A 23,020-nucleotide genomic window follows, 5' to 3' on the forward strand; every position below is an offset into this window, starting at 1 on the left:
ACCCAGCAGAGCAGTTCTGGGGTAACTGGAAGGTGTTCATATGCTGTAGATAATGTGGGCTTTGCAGTTGCACACATTGAATTTTGTAGAACAAGGGAAAATCAAGATGTTAATAATTTGCAGATGAGATATTGATGGGTTATATGCTGTTCTGTGAAATTGCGTAGTAGTTACAACAATACTGCCAGTGTGTGTGAGGATAGAAGGTCAGATTGTGTACGGTCATTCATGGATCTTTGGCAGACTTGTGGTGGTACTTACTGTATATATAGCCATAACTTAGAATGTGGTTATGATTAATGGGTTGGGTTTGTTAGAAGAGAGCCTATAAACAAGGAAATGGCTTTAAAGAAGAAACATTGATTTTATTCTTATAAAAATAAAATGCATTTTGTTACCTCTTTTTCTTTTTCGATGTAATGACAAGTTATCTTTGGAAGGGATGAAAACTGGCAATGACTTTGCCCTGCATCTCTTGAAGTAGCATGTATCATGCTCAGGAGTTCTCTTTTTTAGGTCTCATACACTACTGAATTACATATGTTTATCTATTGTTTCTCTGTATAGAGATGATTTGGATAGTTAAAACATTAATGTTCTGGTTTTAATAATATGAATATGCGTTTGTAACAAAGTAATAGTGTTTTGGGTCATATTTTTCTTACTTTGAAATGTGTGAAAATTAAGGATAAAAGACCAATGAGAAATTTACAATTAAAATTAGCTCCATTTACACTCCTAAATTCTCTTGAAGTAATTGTTCAACACACTGCTTTTAAGAATTTAATCTGTTTTATGGATGTCCTTTTAGCCGTAAAATAGTGCAACAGACAGAAGAAACTTTGCTTGACCATCACCATGTTCCAGAACTTCACTTTGGGAAATTGGATAGATTTATATAGTTCAAATGGTTTGGCTGGAATCATGTTGCCTTTGGATCTGACATAATGTGGAACGAGTTGGTTATTTGCCTCCTTACATAACGTATTTGTTTTTCATTAAACATTTTGATAAGGTCTGATTAAAGTACCATGTATTATTTATGGTATTTCGTATGAAAATGAGCTGAAGGGAAAATTCTATCAGCTTAGGTCATTTGCAGAATAACAGCCTTTCTGTGCTAGGGAAAAAAAAAAAAAAAGAATGAAGAAAAGCATGACATACTCCTGTCAGAACAGGAGACTGCTGAAGGCAGAGAGAAAGAATGAAAAAAGGAGAAAGGGCAGAGAGAGGCTTTGATTCTCCTCCTTCTCTCTCTTTTGCTCTGTGGTGTGTGTGGGCTTTTATGTTGGTGGTTTGTTTTTTGGTTTGGGGTTGTTTGGGGGGGTTGTTTGGGGTTTTTTTTCTGATACAGAGCAGCACAGATCACTTTATCTAGGCTGTTCTAGTAGATCAGTCCATGATAAACTGAAAAAGCATGGGTGCTTCTTAAGCTTACAATCCCTGTATTGTAAGTTTGTGCATGATTGTTTTGGTGTTGATTGTTGAGTTGTAAATACATTGGGTTTGTTGTATTGACTGCTTTTGAAAAGAAACTTGTGTAAAAACTGATTCTGCTGGAAAATTGTCGGTTTTGCATGAAGAAGACTTAGTGGATCTAAATCAGTCTCTGAAGCTTGTGTGGGTGCAGGTATGTGTGCACACATGCACAATGAAAAGGAATATTTTTTAATATAGCGCCTGAGTTGCAGTGACATGTTTTGTATCTATTTCCAGTGAAGGGGGGACTATTACTTCTTTTTAAGGGTAGATTTTAATATGAAACCAGTTATGTTGTTGATGAAGTGAGCTTCTCTTGCATGTGAATTATTTATTGTTGTTAACATTAAACTGTTGATCTAAGGTGTGTTTTTTTTGTGGGAGTCAGATATCCTAAGAAATAGGTAATCTTAACATTTTCTGCAGTCTTTTTAAAAGGAACCCCTTCAAAAGCTCAGGTGATGCTTTGAGGTTTGACCTTTCCTGAAGAATTAATATTTAATTCATTTGTCAAATTGTAATTAAAAGTAGGGTTCTGTGGTACACGAGTTGTGTCCAAGGAGTCAAAAAAAAACAAAAAAAATAAACAAAACAAAACAAAAAAAACCCCCACAAACCTGTAATATAAAACCTCAAGGACAAACTGTAATATAAATTATTTGATTTGCAGATCACATCCTACTTTATTACATAAAGACTAACTAGATCTACTAATGAATAATTATTACTCCATAAAATAAAGGGGGGGGGGGGGGGGAAGAAAAAGCCTGCAAGAGTAGAATACTAATTTGAGATATCCCTCTCAAAGTAAAAAGTAAACATTAAATTCTGAAAATTGCAACTGTAATTTTTCTATATAACCTGATAGGGCAGTTCTTTAGAATAGATTGACTGGCTGTCAAATACATTTGAAATTTCAGATGAGATGGGGTTTAGACTAATTTTAAGATCCAGACTTTATCCAAGCCTGCTTCTCTCCCCCAAGTAAAGTAGATAGAATGTGCCATAGAATTTTGTTTTATTCCTAGTGTTTCTGCTGCAGTGGTTACACAGATATTTCACAGTTCCGCTGTAATGCTTTTATAGGCTTCTCTGAGAAACTAGTTGGTGAATGAGACATAGATACAAAATTAATGTGTATTTTAAAAAACTTATTTACTGACAGCACTGCATATTTGCTAGAAGCCTCTTGACTAGCCAAGATTCTTTCACTTCCCCACTTCGTGCTTCATACTTTTGTTCTTAGAAGGGAAAAGCCCATTTTATGTCAGGTGTAAGTACTGGGTGAGGGGGGGAAGTGTGTGTGTGAGTGTGTATGTGTGCGTGCAGACTTGTAACAGGCATTCAGTCCCAGCTGGGCAATGACACTAATTGCCCAGATCTCATGGATGCCTGTGATGCAGCGCGCTCACTTTCTCTCCTTCCCTATCCTCTCCAGGGATTTTTAAAATGCAGTATTTGAATTTTGGTGAGTGGTAAAGACCCTGCCCTAGGACCCATTTGACAAATGAGAAGCTGTGCAGCATCAGCACCAGCCGACTGAGCCTCACTGAGTCAATCTCTCTCTCTCTCTCTACTAGTCAGCAGCTACCTACTGTTGTGAGACAAGCTTCAGCTCTCTGTCATTGAGGAAGTTCCATTTGCTCATCCATAGGCTGCAGGCTGTGTCTTTTTTTTTTTTTTTTTCCCTTCTGTTAAAAATTCGTAGTTTAAATCTACCAAGTTGCCTTAGCTGACGAATGTAGGGATCTAGCGCTGGGGAGAAAAAGGCATTCAAGAAATACCGTTTCTTACTTAAAAGGGAAAAAGCGTAGTGACAAGACAGGGCAAACGTGCTTGCATGCAAGCCCCCTCACTTGTTCTACGTAGGCTTCAGAGCAACACCATGCAGCATCCCCTTACGGGTGCAACCTGCGTGGCACTGCCGAATGTGGGCATGTGTCCCCAGCTCTCCTGTGCCTTGACTTTTATGTACTTACAGCAGGTAAGTTTGCTTAACTTTTTCTTTTCCTATAGTGCCTGCTTTGTCAGCATCGCTTGGGGAATTTGTAATCTTTGAGGTATATATTCTGTGAACAGGCTGTATAAATGTCTCCTACTGTGTGGAGTGACTGTTGTGCCTGCACTTAAGAATGGTGTGAGTAGAAAATGTTTTAACAGAGCATAAACCCCTTTGCATATCTTCTTTTTTTTTTTTTTTTTTTAAATGACTCTATTGGTTCTGCTTATAGATATTTAACACAGTACTTTGACTGCATTTCTCATGGATACTGTTGCAGAGTTTCAGCCATAAAGGACTGCTCTTTATTCACTTGCAGGCATAAATTATACTTCTAATGTAAATGTGCCCAATGGCAATTTTGTTTAAGCCTTCTTTGAAGCCAGGAATTTTAAGTCTGTGTGGAACATGCTGCTGATTAAAATCAAGCTTATTTTTAGTTCACCAAAGAAAAAAGAAAAAAAAATTGACAAAGCTGTATCTGTGCAGAAATACTTCTATCACTGAAGTATATTGGAATGGGTTTAAAAAATGGTCTGATCATCAAGGAAAATAATACCAATTTCTAGTCCATTTTTAAGATTTTTTTTTAAATTCATTTCTTATAATTTTTGCCTCAGGGCTTTGGGATTTTTTCCTACATATTTCCACCCCTCTCCTTCTCCAGTTATTTATTATTTGGTAACCTCTCTCTGTTATAACATGAAATAAATAACTGGATAATAACACATTCTTTTTTAAACTAGTATTTTGGTATCATCATTGTATTCTACTATTCTATTTTATAACTGAGTCAACCATTATAGTCATCTAGTAAGCATGTAGAGCAAAGACAGACATATGTTATAATGCAAAAAAGATTAATCCTGTTTATTCTGTTACTTACTGCTGAAACTTCAGAGAAAAGATTCTTGTGCCTACTGTAACAAATAGGGGCATTTCTTCCAACTTCCACCAAAATAGTTTATATGCATTTTGACTTCCATGAAACCATCTCTAACTTTATTTCTTTATTTACAAATGCCTGAATGATGCTTTACAATATTTCTTTTTGTTCCTAAAGTTGAGATAAAGTTAAAGCTTATTTTTATTTCAGAATATTTGTTTTCTATTGCTGCTGAGAGAATAGAACTTAAGTGTTTGCAGAATATAAACCCTTCTGTAGCTTTTTTTTCTTTTCTTCTTCAGTAGTTTAAGATAAACCATTTCTGACTTAGAGCATGGGAGTGAGTGCATAATAACAGATTCTTGTATACGCCCTAGATTATACATGTATGTGGGAGGGATTCGTATGTCTGCAATTACAATTTGCATCAGATAAATGTGATGTATTTAATATTTAAAGAAATTGCATGTCTTAACTAAAGTGCATGCTCTTAGTAGTTTTGTATTCTGGATATGTTTTAGAAATTGCATTTGTAGATCAGTTTTAATGATCCAGTGTGACTTGTGCACTTAGTATACAAAATGTACTCCTGTGTTTTGTTGGATTTGTTCATTTGAGTTTGGCAAACAGCAATTTGTATGGTAAAGATCCAGCTTTTGGAAGGAAAAATGTGAATTAAGGTGAGAGGTCAACATGGCCACACAAGGAGCTGATAAAAGATAACTGAAAGATGAGATTAGGTGCTAAAATAACCTTCCTGTATGAGGTATTACAGTATCATTATGCAAACACATCTATAGTGTAGCACTGCTTTAAGGTTTAAGAAACTGCACCATAATGATTACTTTAAAATAGTGAATTCAGTTCCATCTATTCCATTTGAGAGAAAGATGAGAAGTGATTGCTAATGCACTTCACAAAGTGCTGTATCTAGCGGATAATTTTTAACTCTTTAAGTGGATTAACTGGCACATTGAGAGTATCTTTTTTCTTTTTTTTTAAGTGTTGGCTTTCTCGCCTGGTTAATCCTGTTGTCAGTTTGGGATCATTCTGCGTCTAGTAATCACAATTATATTTAAAGTTAAAAAGTCATCTGAATTCCTGGTGATAATTTTCACAGGTTTAAAATTCTCTGCTTGTTGTTTCTTTTGATCGCTGGTTGGCATTTTAGATATTCTGGATTCCTAGAGAGGTACTTTTCATCTTAATTCAGATATGATTTGTTGTTTCGTGTCTTTGGTTAAGTATTTCTTTAGCAACAATTTTACTTTATCTCAAAATTATTCAGGCAGGCAGATAGTACTGTAGTGACATCGCCTACAAAGCTAAGGTAACATGGTTCTAGTTTCAAATAGGAAAGACTAAGAAGTGGTTTACATTTTTGAAAAACATTAATAAACTTTTACTATGCCAATCTAACTGGGGTTGGTTTTGGTTGTTGTTTTTTGGGTTTTTTTTTAACTATTTTCCCATATCTGATAATTTCTAGCAAGCCTACAAAAAGATTTATATGTTTAGGGCACATATCACTTTCAGTAAAACTGTAGATGTTATAAAGTTGTGTATTGATCTTAAATACTGGTAACTTAAGAGCTTTATGTGGCAACTTAATAACTAGTAATTTCCCTCTGCCTGTGAATCGAATGACCATCAGTATGGAGACACTATGTGAACTTACCGAGGATTTTTTTCCTCTATAAATTGCACTTCATATATGTCTGCTCACTTGCACCTCAATTAAAATTTATTCAGACATCTGTATTACAAGTAAGCTCTCAGTTTTTAAACTTTACTATTTAGAATCTATTAAAATATTTGTTCTCTGGTTTTGTGTGTATCTGCCATATACCCTAGTATTCTGTCACATGTAACTTCTATAATTGGATAGGTCTTTTCTGAAAGACTATAAAAGGCATCATGTTCTTCTCAACTTGGGCAAATGAGTCTTCCTGACAATAAATATTTATGTGGCCATAATGATGGTGGTTTTCTGTGAAGCTGTAGTAGTCATTTTGGAAAATCCGTTTTTTGGAAGTCATCCGGTATTGGCCATTATTTATTTTCTAAACTAACACTGCTTGGTCAGTTTGTTTAGTATAAATGAATAAATTGCTTTCCACAGTGTACCTATAGAAGTGCTCTACTACTTTGTCCAGGGTGATAAACTTAAGTATTTGCTCTGATACCTGCTAGATTACGCACGTATATAATGTCTTAAGAACTTAGTGAGGAACTGAATTTTTTTTTTAAACAGTTTGTGCGTACAGGATGCTTTACCTAAAAACATTTAAAGCCTAACTGTTGAAAATAAAATTGAAAATAAATTTCGGAGGCCTAGTTCACATTATACATGAACTGTTAATCAGATATTCACTTGAAAAAGACATCAGAAGCTGAAGGATGCTTCCAAGGTAGTTAAGCTATTTGAAATGGTCTGAAATATTTGGCTGTTCTCTTACTAAGATGCTTCTAACTTTAGAAATCCAGAAAGAGTTTGCAAACATTAGAACTGAAATGACTGTATCCGTGGCAGCAACAAATGGAAGGAGGATAAATGGGTTTGATCTGCAAGTTTTTACTGTATTATGATAAAGATAGGGACAATTGGGAAAAGAGTAGATATGTTTGGATTAGAATTTTACCTGGTGTCAGTATTTAAAGATACAGGAAAAGGGAACTTGGATTTGCAGTGCACCCTATCATTTGGTAATATTTATGGTGTTAGCAACAGCTAAATACATCTATTTTCTCCTCCTTATTAGTACATATCAATGCAAGAAATAATTCCTGACCACAAGCTCAAATCAAGTGCTAGCGGGAAGTAATTTTTGTGGCAAATTTTTGACCGCTTGTAAATTGGGATTTAGCATGTATTAATGGAGGTTTAGTTCTGTTAACTGATGTTTCCCTGTGACAGATACTTGCCTGGACATAGGGTTATTTAGCTGTTATTTTCTGAGTAAAGTAACAAAGTCAGCTGTGGTTTTGAATCATCACATAATATTCCACGTCATTCTGTGCAGTGGTGCTGTCATTATTTTAAAACTGGTAATTTTTTCTTTCTGTTTAATGATGATAGATGTGCTTTGTTTTAAATAGTGAAGTAGTTTGTACAAAGGGTAATTCCTCTTAAATGGAGCAATTGCTCATAGTGGACATTCACAGATCGAAAACGATTGAACTGAAACTTCAATATCAACCTCTTCTGTCTTTAACAAGAAAGTAGTTCACGGTACAGCTCTCGTATCAATGGTGAAAAGAATCCACCATGAAAACTAAACAAACCCCAACAAACTCTCCATCTCTACCCCAGCTATTCCATTAATGCTTACATGGTAAATTAGTGTAATTTTATTTGGGCCTTAAGCATTATGGCTATAGAGAAAAGATGAATTCCCCACTCAGTTACTTATGTCATGCTTCTGGATCTCATGATTTATAGGAGCCTGAAACACTTTTTATCACATTCTTTCTTCATGGCTTAATTCAATGTTGATTTATTTGGTAGCCTTTTCAGTTGATGTAGTCAATAGCATCAATAATGGAATAAGGATTAGAACAGATTTTCTTTGTGCTAAAGTTATGTAGAAGAATTAGAATGGATGGACAATTCCTGCCTACAGTTTACCCCTTTTATAGAGCACAAGCACACCAGTCGCTGAATGCCACCATTACAGTTGCAGTTCTGAATATGTGTCTTTTGCATTTTTTACTTCAGTGAGCCTTCAAAGAAGCAGGTATATTAGTTGAATTCGATAACTGATGTTTTATGATGACACTGTTTAAATCTATCATGAGAACACTGCCATTCTTTACTAGTCCATTTATAGTACTCGTTCACTCTGTGGCTCTCCTGTAAGATCAGTTAATCTGACCTTAGCTCATGAAAATTTTAGGCATCTGTTCGCTTATAAATTAGAGTCTTTGCACAATTTTGTTCCTTGGTCTGCTATTTCATGGCAATTTTCATGCGAGAACATACAACCTCTGCTTATGACTGCATGAGTGAAAAGAAGTCCATGTTACTCATGCTCACTCACCATCTGTTTTTCTTACAGCTGGGCCTTGAATAATTGTCCAGTAGCTGATGGACTGAGGGTAGGCAATCTTTTCAGGGGTTTCTGATTCATTTAACCAGCTTCCCTGCCTCAAGAGAAACAGTGCTTGTTTATTCATATGTGTAGGGTAAAAAACTGTACTTTGGCAGATAAATCATGGTGCTCTGTTAAAACAAATAAAGGAATTGCCATGCTACAGACTGTACAGTGCGGCTGCGTGTGCACCTCGGGGGGCAGTGTGGCACTCTGAGAATTCTGTGTGGGAATCAAACTGACCCCCAGGTGGGAGTGTAATTGGTGAGTCCCGAAGTACTGTTAACACAGAAGTAAGGAATGATGTCTTGATGTGCTGTTTATCTTAATTAGGGGGTGAATAAGATGGTTTGGTGTTCACCAATAAACTTCGAAGTTGGTATTCGAGACTCCACCTCTGATTCAAGACAAATTTACATGTTGACAAATCTTTTGTCTCACAAGAGCGTTTTGTTGTTTTCCAAAGACTAATGAGAAGTGGCTTAGAGATCAAGTGCTATAGCGGTACTCATTCTGAATGAGAGCTAGTTTGGGGCATTTAACGACAGCTTGTCAAACAAAGTCAGTCTCTTCTCACAATAGCAAGCGGAGGTGCTTTAGTTAAGTGCTCCCCTCTTTAAATACTGGAACAAGAAAAGGGGTGGGGAGGGGGGAAGGAAAGGAAAAAAAAAAAAAAAAAACAACTACAAAACCAACACGAAACCCCTTCAGCCAACCAGAATCAGTTAAGAAGGTTTCTTGGTGCGTTGGATTATAAGAGCCAGAGCAGTGGCAAAGGAGCTTCCATGTGGGAGACGCAGGTGAATATTTTTGACTTAGAATCATTGTTTTTATAACTGGGCTCTTTGAACATTTTAAAACACTTCAGCTGAAAAGTGATGGCTGGATTTTCTGTTGTGAGCTCTTTGTAAGTTGTCACTCTTCACTGATATTTGCTAGATATGTGTGTGGATGGTTATTTTCTGAAAAATGGATGTGGTGTGGTATTTTATGCCAAGGAAGGTTCGCTGCAGTTTTGTAGGCAGGGGCTTTCTCAGGGCAACTGGTCGTTATTTCATGCTGTTTGTTTAGATTTTTGACCAATAGCCATGCAGTATTAGATGATGAAGATTTTTGGTTTCAATCAGTGCAGTTCTGAAGTGGTAAATAAATACTATCATCATGTTAATATTAATTCTGTTTAAGGTATTTTTTTTAAGTATTTAATAGGTAGGATAAATGAAAGTGATGGAAATTGTGACACTAGAATTTATCACTCCTTTATAGAATTAGAATAATGTTAGTGGAAAGGAGAAGTCAACATCCTCTAAGAATCCTTCAAGCTTTCCTGCCTTTTAAAGGTGTATGTGCGATTGATTTATCAGGTTTAAAGTGTGATGTGTAGTACAAGAGCTCTCCTGAGGAGCTCCTGTCATTTCTTTGCTAGCATTGCTCGTTTACCTCTGAGTTGCCTAGTGCAGCGCTATTGACTTCTTTTACATTTTGCTTCCCCTCCTTCTCTGTCAGTGCAGCAGCCCAGTGAATTTAATTAGAAAAAATAGCATATCTAATGTCTGTAGTATTCTGAGTAGCTGTAGTTGGGCCTTTGGTCTTTTGCACTATAGCAGGCTCCAGCTGTGGAGAGATCTCACTGTGTTTTGATCCTGCTCGTTCTCGTTGTGTTGAACACGTGCAGAATCAAAATCAGGTACTGTAGTAAGAACTGAAGTATTCAGTGCATTATTTTTTGTTCACAGTGAGTCACTGACTTTTATTTTTTCCCCTAGATACGGAAAGAAGGTGTGTGGTACTTCAGAATAGAAATACTTCAGATGTTCAGATGCTCATGAGTAAGAATGCAAGTGCTTTCATCTTAGATAATTTTTTAAATTTACCTTTTGACCCTTTTTATCAAAACACACCAAAAATTGTTGGTGTTCCTATCTGTAACAACTTGAATATGTCTTTTTTCTAACTGTGCATAAATTTAACAATATCATCTCATAAAGATTTGTGAGGTGTATCTATGGTTCTTATATACCTTGCCTCAGTTCCTTGCTGATTTGCACTAACATTATTATTATTACTACTATTATTATTTCATTTTGAAGACTGCTTTCATTTTGCTTCTCATAACCTTTTCTTTTATGCTACCTGCATTACCTGTCCTGTGGCCAGTAAGACTTCTACTCATTAAATACTTAATTATTCATATTGATTATTGGCATGAAACTTTAATCACAAACAAGGTTATGTTTTCATGATGGCACTGGTTTTTGTAAGACACTGTGAATTTAAAGTGTTTGTTTGAAATAAGTTTCAGTAATCATTACAGAGGGAGGCAAAAAACTGGTTAAAAGTTCTCCCAGAGAATAAGATCTCAGCAGAAGACAGCTAGTGTGAAAATTTGGGGGTGAAAAGAAGTCTAGCAGCCCCTATATCCGATGACTGTCCCCTCCTTTCTTAACCTTTTTTTTATCTCGTCATGTGTTAGTGTTATCTCTGGGATGTTACATGGCTGCATAGCTCAATTAATGCTCTGTGGCAGGAGGAGGAAAAAAATGTCTCTCTCTTGTCAGAAGTGAAGTTATTTACTTTCAAAAGCTGACAGAATAGCACTGCAGGGGCTTCATTTATTTCCGTTCAGAATGTCATTATTGTGTAATGCAGAGGGACTTGTGCATGCATTACAGGCTTATTCTTGTAATCTTTAGTCTGCTGGATGGCTGTAGAAGTGTAAAATGGGACACTGGAATGTTACCTTGTTCTGACTTCAGCTCATTCACTTTTGCAAAGCTGCATTCCAAGTGTCTTAAATATTTGCTACTTAGATGGCAATAAATTCATTTGTCCGTGATGCTGATGCTTGATACATTTGGAATCATGCTCTGGCCCAGCTGAAAGACTGTACCCTTACTTACCTTTATAATATCTGTTACTTTTCCTGATGGTTAGCTTATGGTTTCAGACTGCCTTTTCAGCATTGCTCTCTGTGTCATACTCTTCAGTTTTTTGAAGTCTAATCCCAAAAGGAATATTTTAGTACAGCATGTTTTATGAAGACTACTTGCTATTTCATTACATAGTTTGGAAAAACATTCAACCTTGTTGTTGTTGTATTGTATATACTTCAGGGGCAAGGTGAGTAGTCTAGATGTTCCCTATCCAAGTTCAGTGTGTGTCGCTGCAAAAATACTGGAGTGCAGTTCCAATAGTTTTGGATTATTTTTCCTTTCCCATTGCTACCATCTTTTCCAGCACCGCTTAGAAAACCATGCTTGGCGCATGCGTGTGAAACTGCCTGTTGCTCTGTGGAAAGATTTTTGGTACACCTAAAGTAAATACACAGATAGAGCTTAACTTCAGAATTTCCTCATGCCCGGATGTTGCTTTGGCAAATTACTTCATTTGGAGAGAAATCACGTTTTTAGTGGTAGTTGATTTTTTTGTTATCGTTGTTAAGACTAACCTAACTTTCAGTAGGTTTTTTCAGTTGGTTTTTTTCAGTTTAAAGTGGTAAACTAAGCACTTAAAAAAATCAAAATTTATTTAATGATAGTAGATTTTATTTGAACACAGCCAGTTTTTAAATGAGGGGGAAAAGACTGCACTTCTAAATAAGCTTGCTTGCTTCTTTTCTTCTTTTCTCTTCCTTTATTTGCAGACATAAAATCCAATAAATTTCTATTGCGGTTTCTGGGCTTGGGGGAGAAAAAGGAGAGGAAAAGTACAAAGCTATTGGGAAGCGTCAAACACAGAGAATGATGAAGTACATTTCATAGCAACCAATTCCAACCCCAAAATCCCTGTTGTGCAGGAAGGCTTTCCAGCTCACACAGGAAAGTCAGCCATTGCATGGCATAGTATTAATGATTTATACACCCTGCACCGCTGCTTTTGTTCACTAGCAGAGCCAGGTTGTGTTAATAAAGGAATTTCAGGGAAGAGGGTCCCAGCATACTGAGTTGTTTTGCTCAATGTGGTGGGTGCTGCCTTCATAAATCGAAGTAATTTAGTGCTTTATAACCCTTCACAGGTACTAAGGGTGGTGTTTTTTCTTGTTTTTAATCTGATTCACCTAGGAATATTTTTATTTCTATAAAGAATGAATGAACTACTGGATGAGATCTGTCTCAGCTGTTTTAGGGTTGATTGGTTTGCTTCACAGTGGCTTTATACTTCCATTTGTTTTCCATTTGGTATTTATGCTTTATGGTGTTGTCTTTGGAAAAAGGCTAGCATGTTTTTTTTAACATAAAGAGATGCAGATCACATTATTCTGTTTCTCATAAATAAATAAAGTGTAAAGGCAAATATGTTTGCAGTAAACAAAGAAATTTTGTATTCTTTATCTAAAATAAAAACATTAATTACACTTATTAAAACATTTATCCTTTTAAAATCAAGATTGTTTTTTTAATTAGCAGAAATGTGCTTCCATGTTGTTTTCAATAAATGCATTAATTTACAAAGTTTTTTTATCTAGAAACTTTGTTTCATAATAGTAACTGTAGGATTGGGTATGTAATTTTGTATTAGTTTACATAATGATTCTTTTTAGATAGTGGATTGATATTGATTTTACTGAAGAAAATACGTATCTGCATTTGACTATAGAAATGAAGATAAGGGTGGTTTTGAGAAAAGCTCTCAGATTCTGTTGTGAAGTAAAGTATTAAACAACGATATTGCACACTTCTAGAAAATAAACACTTGGTTTAGTACTTAGAGAATTTCATCTTCAATTTCCATTACTCTTTTGCAAAGGTTGGGTGGTGAGGTGGGTCTAGAAAATAATTACAGGGAGCGTGTTTTGCAGTTAAAGGGAATCTGGCTTTCCATGGGAACCTTAAGACTTTGTATTACACAGCAGGCACAGTAGTTTTAGTCTGTTGGGATCATTCAGAGTCATTGATTCATGTAGCTTTTGCTTACGGAAAATATGACTGCCTGTCCTGGCTTTGTTACAATAGAAAACATGGTTCCTTCCCAGCTCTGTGGAAGTCAACATTGTGGAATTGGTGCTGCATAAGTTAAAGCTACTTAATGCTGAGAGGAATTTTGTGTTTGTAGTTTGTTCTGTAGTCTGATGCCAGATAAAAACCTTCTTTTCCATTTTCATCGCTAGTTTAAATATCACAGATTAATGTAAGACAGGTGCCCAGTAAATGAGGTTTATGTTTATAGAGTACCATTTTTGTATTTGTTTGTCCGCTATTATTTGGGTGCGTGAGTGTTTCATTGTATTTAATTATGTCTGTGAGGCATAAGACAACAGTCAACATCTGCTCTATTGTTTCTTTGGTTTACAGATAGCTTTGATGGGTTATTAAACAATCTATTTTTTAAACAGAAAACAGGGAAATAAGCTGCACTCATATTATGTAATTTTGTAAAGGTACATTATGTAATTAGCTGTCTAGTGTTTGCACAATTATCTTTTATTTTGGTTGAATAAATGCTGTTTTGTTAAAAAAAATGCGATGATCTATTTTTAGAATATTTTTATTTTATAGTGTACTTCTAATTTATAATGTATGGGTTAAGTTGATTTTGCCACTACTAAATTGATTTTACCATACATTTGATATTGAAATAATGCTCTTGAGTTGTGAATCCTAATACAAAAATCAGAAATGTATATTAACTTTCATTTATTACTGAAACAGCTGCTGATAAACTCTTACTGCTTACAGAAAAAAAAAATCATTAACTTGAATTATTTTTGAGAACGAGTTTGCACTGTTGCTGGGGAGAGCAATGCTCAAACTGCTTTTACTCTCACAGGTCTTAGGGCAGAACAACCCTTGGTACTCCCCTGCCAAGAGAAATTGTGCTGTACAAGCAGGGAGACAACACTGTAGAACTTGACTCTTCTACAGATGGATTTCCTGTTGGAAGAGTGCTTGTTTTATTTCCTGTTTTGAATTTCTTTGCTTTATTTTAATGTACTTGTCAGCTGTTGTAAATCTTTTTACCTAATGCTGATGTCCACTATATTCACTCTGACTGAATGAAGGTAAATCTCTGAAAAATTCCAACTACACAGTATATGATTGGTTTTGCCTCAAAAATGAAATGAGACCAAACCTTCTGTAGCTTTTATCGTTGCAGAAAGTCACCTATTAAAATGCTTGAGAGTGTGAGTTTGTAGTATTTTGATGGCTGTTGAGCAGGCACTGTATACCAGCACAGAGCTACAGTTGCCTCTAGCTGTTTCTTACATGTGTACATCCTTTGAAATGCTGTTAATGTAGTGTGGTAGGTTTATGTACGCAGGTTTTTCTTTGAATAAAGTTGTTTTATATCATTTTAACATGAGCTAAACTACCCCTTGTATATATTTAACTGAATTCAAAGGAGAAAAAAAAGAAAAAAAAAAAAAAGGTGTAGTAAACATAGTTAGTCAGAAAAGTCCACATAATTAACTGTCATGTAGGACTGATGTTCTGGGTGCTTGTTTAAATGTCATTTTCAAAAATGACATTCAGTTTTTAGCATAGAAGGAAAATTCCTCACTTTTTTTGTGCAAGAAATTTGTCAGAAATATTTTGTCTCCCTCTCACCTATCTATGTGCATCAGCAGCAGAAGATGTGAACGAAAACCAGGGATTTCAAATCTATTCCTTCTAGTGTCAGTAAATGTTCCTCAATAGATTTGGAGGATTACACTTGCAGTTTTGACTCTGCACAAACAAAACAAATGGAAACTCCAGCAGGAGCTTGTAAATGCCGTTTCCTAACTAAAGGAGGAATGCCCGGGTAATGCTGTTTTAACTTTGAACACTTTGAAAAAGATGTTTCCGGAAACCAACTGTAGGGTGGTGGTGGAATTGTGATTTTGTTTGTGGGTTTTTTTGGTTTGGATTTTAGTTGGTTTGTGGGGTTTTTTTTCCGCTAATGTTTATCACAAAATGCTTTGTTAAGGTGTGTCTCTTAGGAACTGCTCATTATAAACAAACCTGTGTGTTTGTATACAGCCGAACCAAGCATGTAGCTGTCTTCAAGTGCATGTGTGGAAATGGATTATTCACAGGCTTTTTCCTGGTATGTAATGCAGAGGTGTATTTTAATGGGAGAAAAAAACAAGATCAGAATTTCTGCTATGGTAGATCAACAGTTTATTGACTTCCACTAATTAGGTTATCCTTGGCTTTGCTGCGAACTTCATGCATCGTACAGGTTATATGCATTTTCTCTCATCATCGTGTTCTTTTTTATTTTGTTTGAGAACAGTTTTAAGTGCTTATTTGCACTAAAATTATACACGTGGTGTGTGCCCACTTCCAGCAGAAAATGAACTTTGAAAGTACTTTCTGGAAACACTAAGGGAAAATTATTTTCACAGATTTATGACTGAGTTACAGCAGGCAGCATATGATCTGTGGAAGTGGCAGACCCTAGTTATCTGTATAGCATTATGAGAAATTAGGGCTACGGAGCAGAAAATAGTTCAGTATTTTGTTTGTATGATCTTAAAAAGCTAATAAGGAATGAACAATAGGGGATAAGAATTCAGGAAATGTAGCTTTCTTTACTAGTACCGCAAATGGCCACATAGATTAGTAGACAACAAAAGCTGCGAACTTCCATTGCTTATGCACTAGTACTAGATGACTGAAGTGTCTGAGGAAGCAGACTGTGAAGGAAACCTATCATTAATAAAAAAATTAAGGGAATTCTAAGAACCTTGGAAAATTCTGTAAGAATTCACTAATCCCAGTTGACTCATTAATTAGTCTGAAATCTGACAATTCTGTAGAAGGAGCTATGTAGCAGTTTTCTGACATTGCAATACCAGAGAGATAGTCCACTAATAGCACTTACAATGCAGATGTGCAGAAGCAATGTGGGAACAGCAAAATATCAGTTTCCAATGCAGTTCATGTTTGTTGAGCAACACAAGTCAAAACTTGTAGAGAAATATTAAATTTCTTGTTTTCATTTGTTCCTGGTGTTCAGTAATGTGTATTTTGGTGTTTTGCTTTTTTACTCAACAGTATCATGGGTTGTATTTCTTCTGATTAGAGACAAATGACTATTAAGAAAAGGTAAGAGGCTCTTAGAGAGTTTGAATTAAATTTTTTGTTTCTGATCCTTCTGTGTTGCATTGCAGGAGAGTTGCACATATCTCAGATCTTAGAAGTAGACTACTTCTTGTCTTATTTCTTGCAGCAATAAAATCTTACTCATATCCAAATACTAACTTTAATGTCAGTTGAAGTACTGATTTCAATAAAAATAGAAATAATCCTCTTCTGTTTTCTTTCTCTGCACCAGTCCTTGGCTGGTGTCATCCAAGGGCACTGACAAAGGTTGATTAAAATCTAAATGAAGGTGAGATTAAAAAGGCCATACTTTCTTTATTCCCTTCTAATATAAAATGGAATTAACCCAAAGTAAAAGACAGAGCCTCGGGCAACATGGTCTGTGGTGAGGCATCCCTGTCCGTGGCAGGGGGTTGGAACTAGAAGGTCTTAAGGTCCTTTCCAACCCTAACCATTCTATGATTCTATAAGTAGATGATAGGAAAAGCTCTTCCCATCTGGCATTGATGCCACATTGTTATGGTTTTCTGTTCCTAAGTGCTAATTCTATCTTATGCTGTTATTTGGATCAGTAGCAGGGTCCCCAAAAGCTTACATTGTCCTGAGGAAGTTGTTATGAGAGATATTAGAAATCATATATTTGCCGTTAATTCAGTTTCCACCATGGCTGCTGAAGAAAATCAGCTGTTTAGTAGAATAGTTACTTAGGACTGGAATACATAAGGAATAAGTAGAATATTGTCTAAGAGGTCTTGGGGGATGGGAGGAAAGAAAACACATGATGTGATTTTTTTAAGGCGAGATCTGTTTCCTGTATTACCAGGAATTTTTGTTGAAGCTTAACCCATGGAACTTTATTCTTTCAAAGTAATTTTACTGTGTATTAGCTGTTTCCATCAAGATGCCTGTAGAGAGTATGAGAGTAATTCCCATCATATTGGCATGGCCTCAGTCCCAAAACCTCAGGCTATGGAAAGGAGAGATATGACCCCTCTGGGGGGAAGGCAGGTACTCGTCTGCCATGTACTCTGTTGGCTGGGTCAGCCTCAAGAACAGCTACCTGTAAGACATCAGGCTGAACTGAGGAGTGGTGCCTGAATTGCTGAATGTGGGACTAAGTGTGTCTCCAAATAGTTGCATTAAGAGATACTTGTGAGACTGAACTGACTTCAGATGTAAAGTAGCAAAGAAGTTGAAAAAGCTTTCTTAACTTTGTGGTATTCAGATTTGGAGGCAAGCTTCATATCTACTGTGCCTTCTAATGCTTGCAGCCAAATCCTGCCTGCCTCAGATGCTCCTAGCATCTAGTTCTTGGCTAAACTTAAAAACTATTGCTGATCTTTTGAATAGAGCTGACTTAGAGCTTGCATTAAATTGAATGCCTTCAAGTCTTGATATTTTATCTCTGGAGAATATGAAATTTGTCAGTTGTGAACAGAAATTCTCTCTTATCCTGTTAAAGTCCTGTAGGGTCTTTATTATTTTGGGGTTTGAGGAGGTTATTTCTCCAAGGCACCCTGCTCACTTAGGATATCTACCCTATGCTGGTTTCTGCAATCAAATCATTGCACTTGGCACAGTAGGGTGCTTGAATGATGTATTTATACAGGCAGGAGGCATGATTTAATACCATCTCATGATTCACCATGCAGTCCTATTAATATGAACATTACTCAGGGGAATGAGTAGCTGTTGCTTGTCAGCAAATCCCAAGTGTGTTAGGGGGGTGAAGTTGTATTGAAAGGTCCTCACAGTGATACTCTACTTTTCCCAGGGGAAGCGAATGAAAACCGTACTTTGATAAGTAATGAGCGTGCTAATCGGGGTCAAGAAAAAGTCATAGCTTCCTGTGATAGAGTAGTCAGAGGAGCCTGACTTCAGCAACAGAGAAGTCCATTTGACCAGATTTGGCAATAAAAATATGCGGCTATCTATCATCTCCATGCAGACAAAGACTCATAGATAACACTGACAGGCTTGTCTGTTCTAGAATACACTGTTACATTCCTGAGATCCTGTTTTATGCATGCTGGCATCAACAAGATGACAACCATGAACGATACAGAGTGAGGCTGGTGATGTGCTCAAGTACTAGCAAAAATCTTGTGTGAAATGGATGCTGACCTAGCATGGCATTGCTTGGGTATATCACTGGGATTCATTAAGAGTGGATATTGATTAGAAGTCAGTGTGTTACTGATTTGTAAGAAAAAAAATTTATTTTGTTGCTGCTGGTCTGTATTTGCGAATGAATGCACTCAAAGAGAAAGATTAGAGCCTGTTCCTACCTGTTGGCGAAATACATGAAAAATTACGTATTTCTTGGGCATCTTTTATCCAGCACATGAAAAAGAAGAATAAATGAATGAAAATTGAGATTAAGATATGTGAAACTATGATAGTAATTTATATTTTGTGAAGTACATATGTATAGAATCATAGAATCATAGAATAGTTAGGGTTGGAAAGGACCTTGAGATCATCTAGTTCCAACCCGCCTGCCATGGGCAGGGACACCTCACACTAAACCATGCCACCCAAGGCCTCATCCAACCTGGCCTTGAACACCGCCAAGGATGGAGCATTCACAACTTCCCTGGGCAACCCATTCCAGTGCCTCACCACCTTCACAGTAAAGAATTTCTTCCTTATATCCAATCTAAACTTCCCCTGTTTAAGTTTTAACCGGTTACCCCTTGTTCTGTCACTACAGTCCCTAATGAATAGTCCCTCCCCAGCATCCCTGTAGGCCCCCTTCAGATCCTGGAAGGCTGCTATGAGGTCTCCACGCAGCCTTCTCTTCTCCAGGCTCAGCAGCCCCAACTTTCTCAGCCTATCTTCATATGGGAGGTGCTCCAGTCCCCTGATCATCCTCGTGGCCCTCCTTTGGACTTGTTCCAACAGTTCCATGTCCTTTTTATGTTGAGGACACCAGAATATGTTGAGGACACAATACTCCAAGTGAGGTCTCACAAGAGCAGAGTAGACAGGCAGGATCACGTCCTTCAACCTGCTGGTCACACTCCTCTTGATGCAGCCCAGGATACCATTGGCTTTCTGGGCTGTGAGCGCACACTGAAGCCGGCTCATGTTCATTTTTATATCGACCAACACCCCCAAGTCCTTCTCTGCAGGGCTGCTCTGAATCTCTTCCCTGCCCAACCTGTAGCTGTGCCTGGGATTGCTCCAACCCAGATGTAGGACCTTGCACTTGGCATGGTTAAACTTCATCAGGTTGGCATCAGCCCACCTCACAAGCATGTCGAGGTCCCTCTGGATGGCATTCCTTCCCTCCAGCATATCAACCGAACCACACAGCTTGGTGTCATCTGCAAACTTGCTGAGGGCACACTCAATGCCACTGTCCATGTCACCAACAAAGATGTCGAACAAGACTGGTCCCAACACCGATCCCTGAGGGACACCACTGGTCTCCAGCCAGACATTGAGCCATTGACCACAACTCTTTGTGAGTGGCCATCCAGCCAGTTCTTTATCCACTGAGTGGTCCACCCATCAAATTGATGTCTCTCCAATTTAGAGACAAGGATGTCATGTGGGACAGTGTTGAATGCTTTGCACAAGTCCAGGTAGATGACGTCAACTGCTCTGCCCCTGTCCATCAGTTTCATAGCCCCATCATAGAAGGTCACCCAATTGGTCAGACAGAATTTCCCCTTAGTGAAGCCATGCTGGCTGTCACCAACCACCTCCTTGTTTTTCATGTGCCTTAGCATGCCTTCCAGGAGAATCTGCTCCAAGATTTTGCCAGGCACAGAGGTGAGACTGACTGGTCTGTAATTCCCTGGGTCATCCATTTTCCCCTTCTTGAAAATGGGGGTTATATTTCCCTTTTTCCAGTCATCGGGAACTTCACTTGACTGCCATGATTTTTCAAATATGATGGCCAGTGGCTTAGCAACTTCATTCGCCAGCTCTGACATTCTTAAAAATCAAGATCTGTGTGGTACTGCTTATCATTTATGACACTGGAAAACGTATGTCATTTTCAGTAGTTTGGCTCTGTAGCTTTGTGATGTCAGGCATGAGATCTTGAAGGTGTCTGTTCTACATTTCGTACAGAATTTTCAAAACCGCTTAACTTCACATAGATTGGCGGCTTATCTCAACTTTTAAGAAATGGGAGACAAACTGAAGAGCAGGGTTGTGAAACATACCTGAAGTAGCCTGGAGATGGGAAAGAGTCTATTCTCAAATAAGCCAGTGGTGAAAATACAGTATATTTGGTACACTGTGCATCCAATAGGAACTATTAGTAAAAGCCGGTATGAACCTCTGTCAGAAAAGGAAAGCAATATAATGATCATAACAAAAATAGTGAAGATGTTTGCAGCGCGTCTTTGGTGTTGTGAATAAGTAGCTATGTACACATGTCAAAATCAACTCTTGGTAGTTAAAGCAATACTATTTTCCTCCAGATCTGCAGCTAACTTTTCAGAATGATCCAGGAAAATAGGGTACCGAGGAACTCCCTTGACAAATAGAACTGTAAAAGTGGCTTGCATCACCGTGTGTGCTGCACCACTTTCTGTTTTAGAAGGTGATTTTCTGTGTGACTTCTTCATAGACTAATGTTACCCATCTTCCTAGTTCAGTGCCCAGCACATTAAATAACTGAAGTTCCCAGATTCATCCTGCGTTAATTTTGAGATGAACGCTGGCACAAAAATGAGAAATCTGGTTGTGATTCAGAATCATTCTAATTCATATGAAAACGCAGATAAGTCAAAAGGCACCTACAGCTCTTTATTTGATTTAGGTTTCTGTTGTTTTGGGTTTTTTTTCAGGGGATAGTGGTGCATGGATTGTTCCCTGGTTTTGTGCCATGATATGTATGGATGATGACAGATCCTTACATTTCTATGGTAGCCAAGGGGAAGTCCAGGCAAAGAGGCATCCCTTAACTCCATTTTTTTAAACCTGCTTCCTCTCTCTAGCATACATTTTTTCGCCTATGTAAGTAAATGTTTTTTGTGATTCACTGAAGGGTAACTCATTCTATCTGCTATCAGGAAACATATATGTATCTCTAGCAATATAGGCTAAGCAGGAGCGGAAGGTTTCTAAGGGTGGAGAAGAGGACAATGTAAAAATCTCTGCCTTCACACGTTCCTGAAAAAGTGGAGCTAAGTAGGTGTGTACTTTATGAGTGTGTGTGTTCTTTGGCACTACTGTCATTGGTGGTGATCTGCCTGTACCAGACACAGTTCTTTTCAAAAGAAATTTATGTAGTTCAAGTGGATATGAATATACAGTTGACTTGGAGAGGAACAGGGATATTGGTCATCATGCTACTCGGCAGTCAGTTCATCCCCCAGTCAACATTTTCATGTGGTATTCTGGCAAAAGGAGGTTTTATGGGCTGAAAAAACCCTTTCATTAAATGTTTATAGTAAGTCTTACCTGGCATCAGGAAGTCATGGAAGAAAGCACTGATGTCATTTTGAGTGTGGTTAGGAGGTGAAGGGGTATATATTTATATTCAAGGCAATATAAAGAAGCTATCAATCTTTCAGTTGTTCACAGTGGTAGTTTGGGTAGGAATAGGCTGAAGTGAGCACATGAAGGTGTTGACAAGTATCGTATAGTTGCTGAGGTAGTAAAAGGATGTGTTGTGGGGCCATGGAAGGAAAGGAGAAGTGGTCTTTATGCGAGCGTTCCAAAGGAAACGTGAAGTAAACATGCCGTTCTTTAGCCAGTGAGATACTAGAGCAGTGGGTAAATCAGTGCACAGTAGTGACAACTAGCCAATTTTAGTTAGTCAAACCAAAGAAAAAGGAATGGCCATGTACTTGGAGAACAACGTTTGTCAAGATGCTGCATTTCAAGTAATGTAAGACCAATTGGCCTGTAATGTGAAAGCCTGGATTTTTCTAGGCCTACAAATTGTTTCCCAAATATGCTCCCTGTGTTTTTTGTGTGAGGTGATTCTGGAGCTTTTCTAGTGAGCAGTATTGTAATTACTTACCTTTACCTTTGAAATCTCTAAATTTGCCACAATTAGATATTTAAAAGAAAATGGCTAGAAAGTCAAACTTTAGTGGAACTGAATCACTGTTAGTTTCTGGTTGAAACAATCAGCTAGCTTCATCTTGAACTGCAGCTAGTTTTTAATTGGCTCCTAAGAGCTAATGTAATTTTCAGATAGAAATTTTAAGTTCAGAAGAAAAATATGTTAATACCAAATGTGTAGTATCCCACAAGAGTTTCATAAGCTTGAAAAAGATGGCCTCTCCTGGTTGTAAGCAGTTTCCAATCTTGCTATATGCTAGAATAAACTGAGATCACAGTATCGCAGTATCACAGTATGCTAGAGATTGGAAGGGACCTCAAAAGATCATCTAGTCCAATCCCCCTGCCGGAGCAGGAATACCTAAATAAGGTTACATAGGAATGTGTCCAGGCGGGTTTTGAATGTCTCCAGAGAAGGAGACTCCACAACCCCCCTGGGCAGCCTGTTCCAGTGGTCCGTCACCCTCACTGAGAAGAAGTTTCTTCTCAAGTTTAAGTGGAACCT

At 37.4% G+C, this 23,020-nt stretch overlaps 1 protein-coding gene across 5 annotated transcripts in view; it reads left to right on the forward strand.

Annotated features, from left to right (window-relative positions):
• RBFOX1 (RNA binding fox-1 homolog 1) overlaps nt 1-23,020 on the forward strand; it is a gene marked incomplete at both ends in the record, with an annotated part of 1,305,905 nt that overhangs the window by 1,023,367 nt on the left and 259,518 nt on the right. For 3 of the 5 annotated variants that reach the window (XM_080617598.1, XM_080617601.1, XM_080617602.1), the window contains one exon: nt 2,789-3,463. The exons of the other annotated variants lie outside the window; for them this stretch is intronic. In XM_080617598.1, coding sequence (XP_080473724.1) covers nt 3,320-3,463 — 144 coding nt within the window. Of the gene's footprint in view, nt 1-2,788; nt 3,464-23,020 lie in introns of those variants that run through there. 5 annotated transcript variants of the gene reach the window in all.

The sequence above is a fragment of the Psittacula echo genome, assembly GCF_963264785.1.
Source record: "Psittacula echo genome assembly, chromosome: 5".
In the NCBI taxonomy this organism is placed as follows: Eukaryota; Metazoa; Chordata; class Aves; order Psittaciformes; family Psittacidae; genus Psittacula; species Psittacula echo.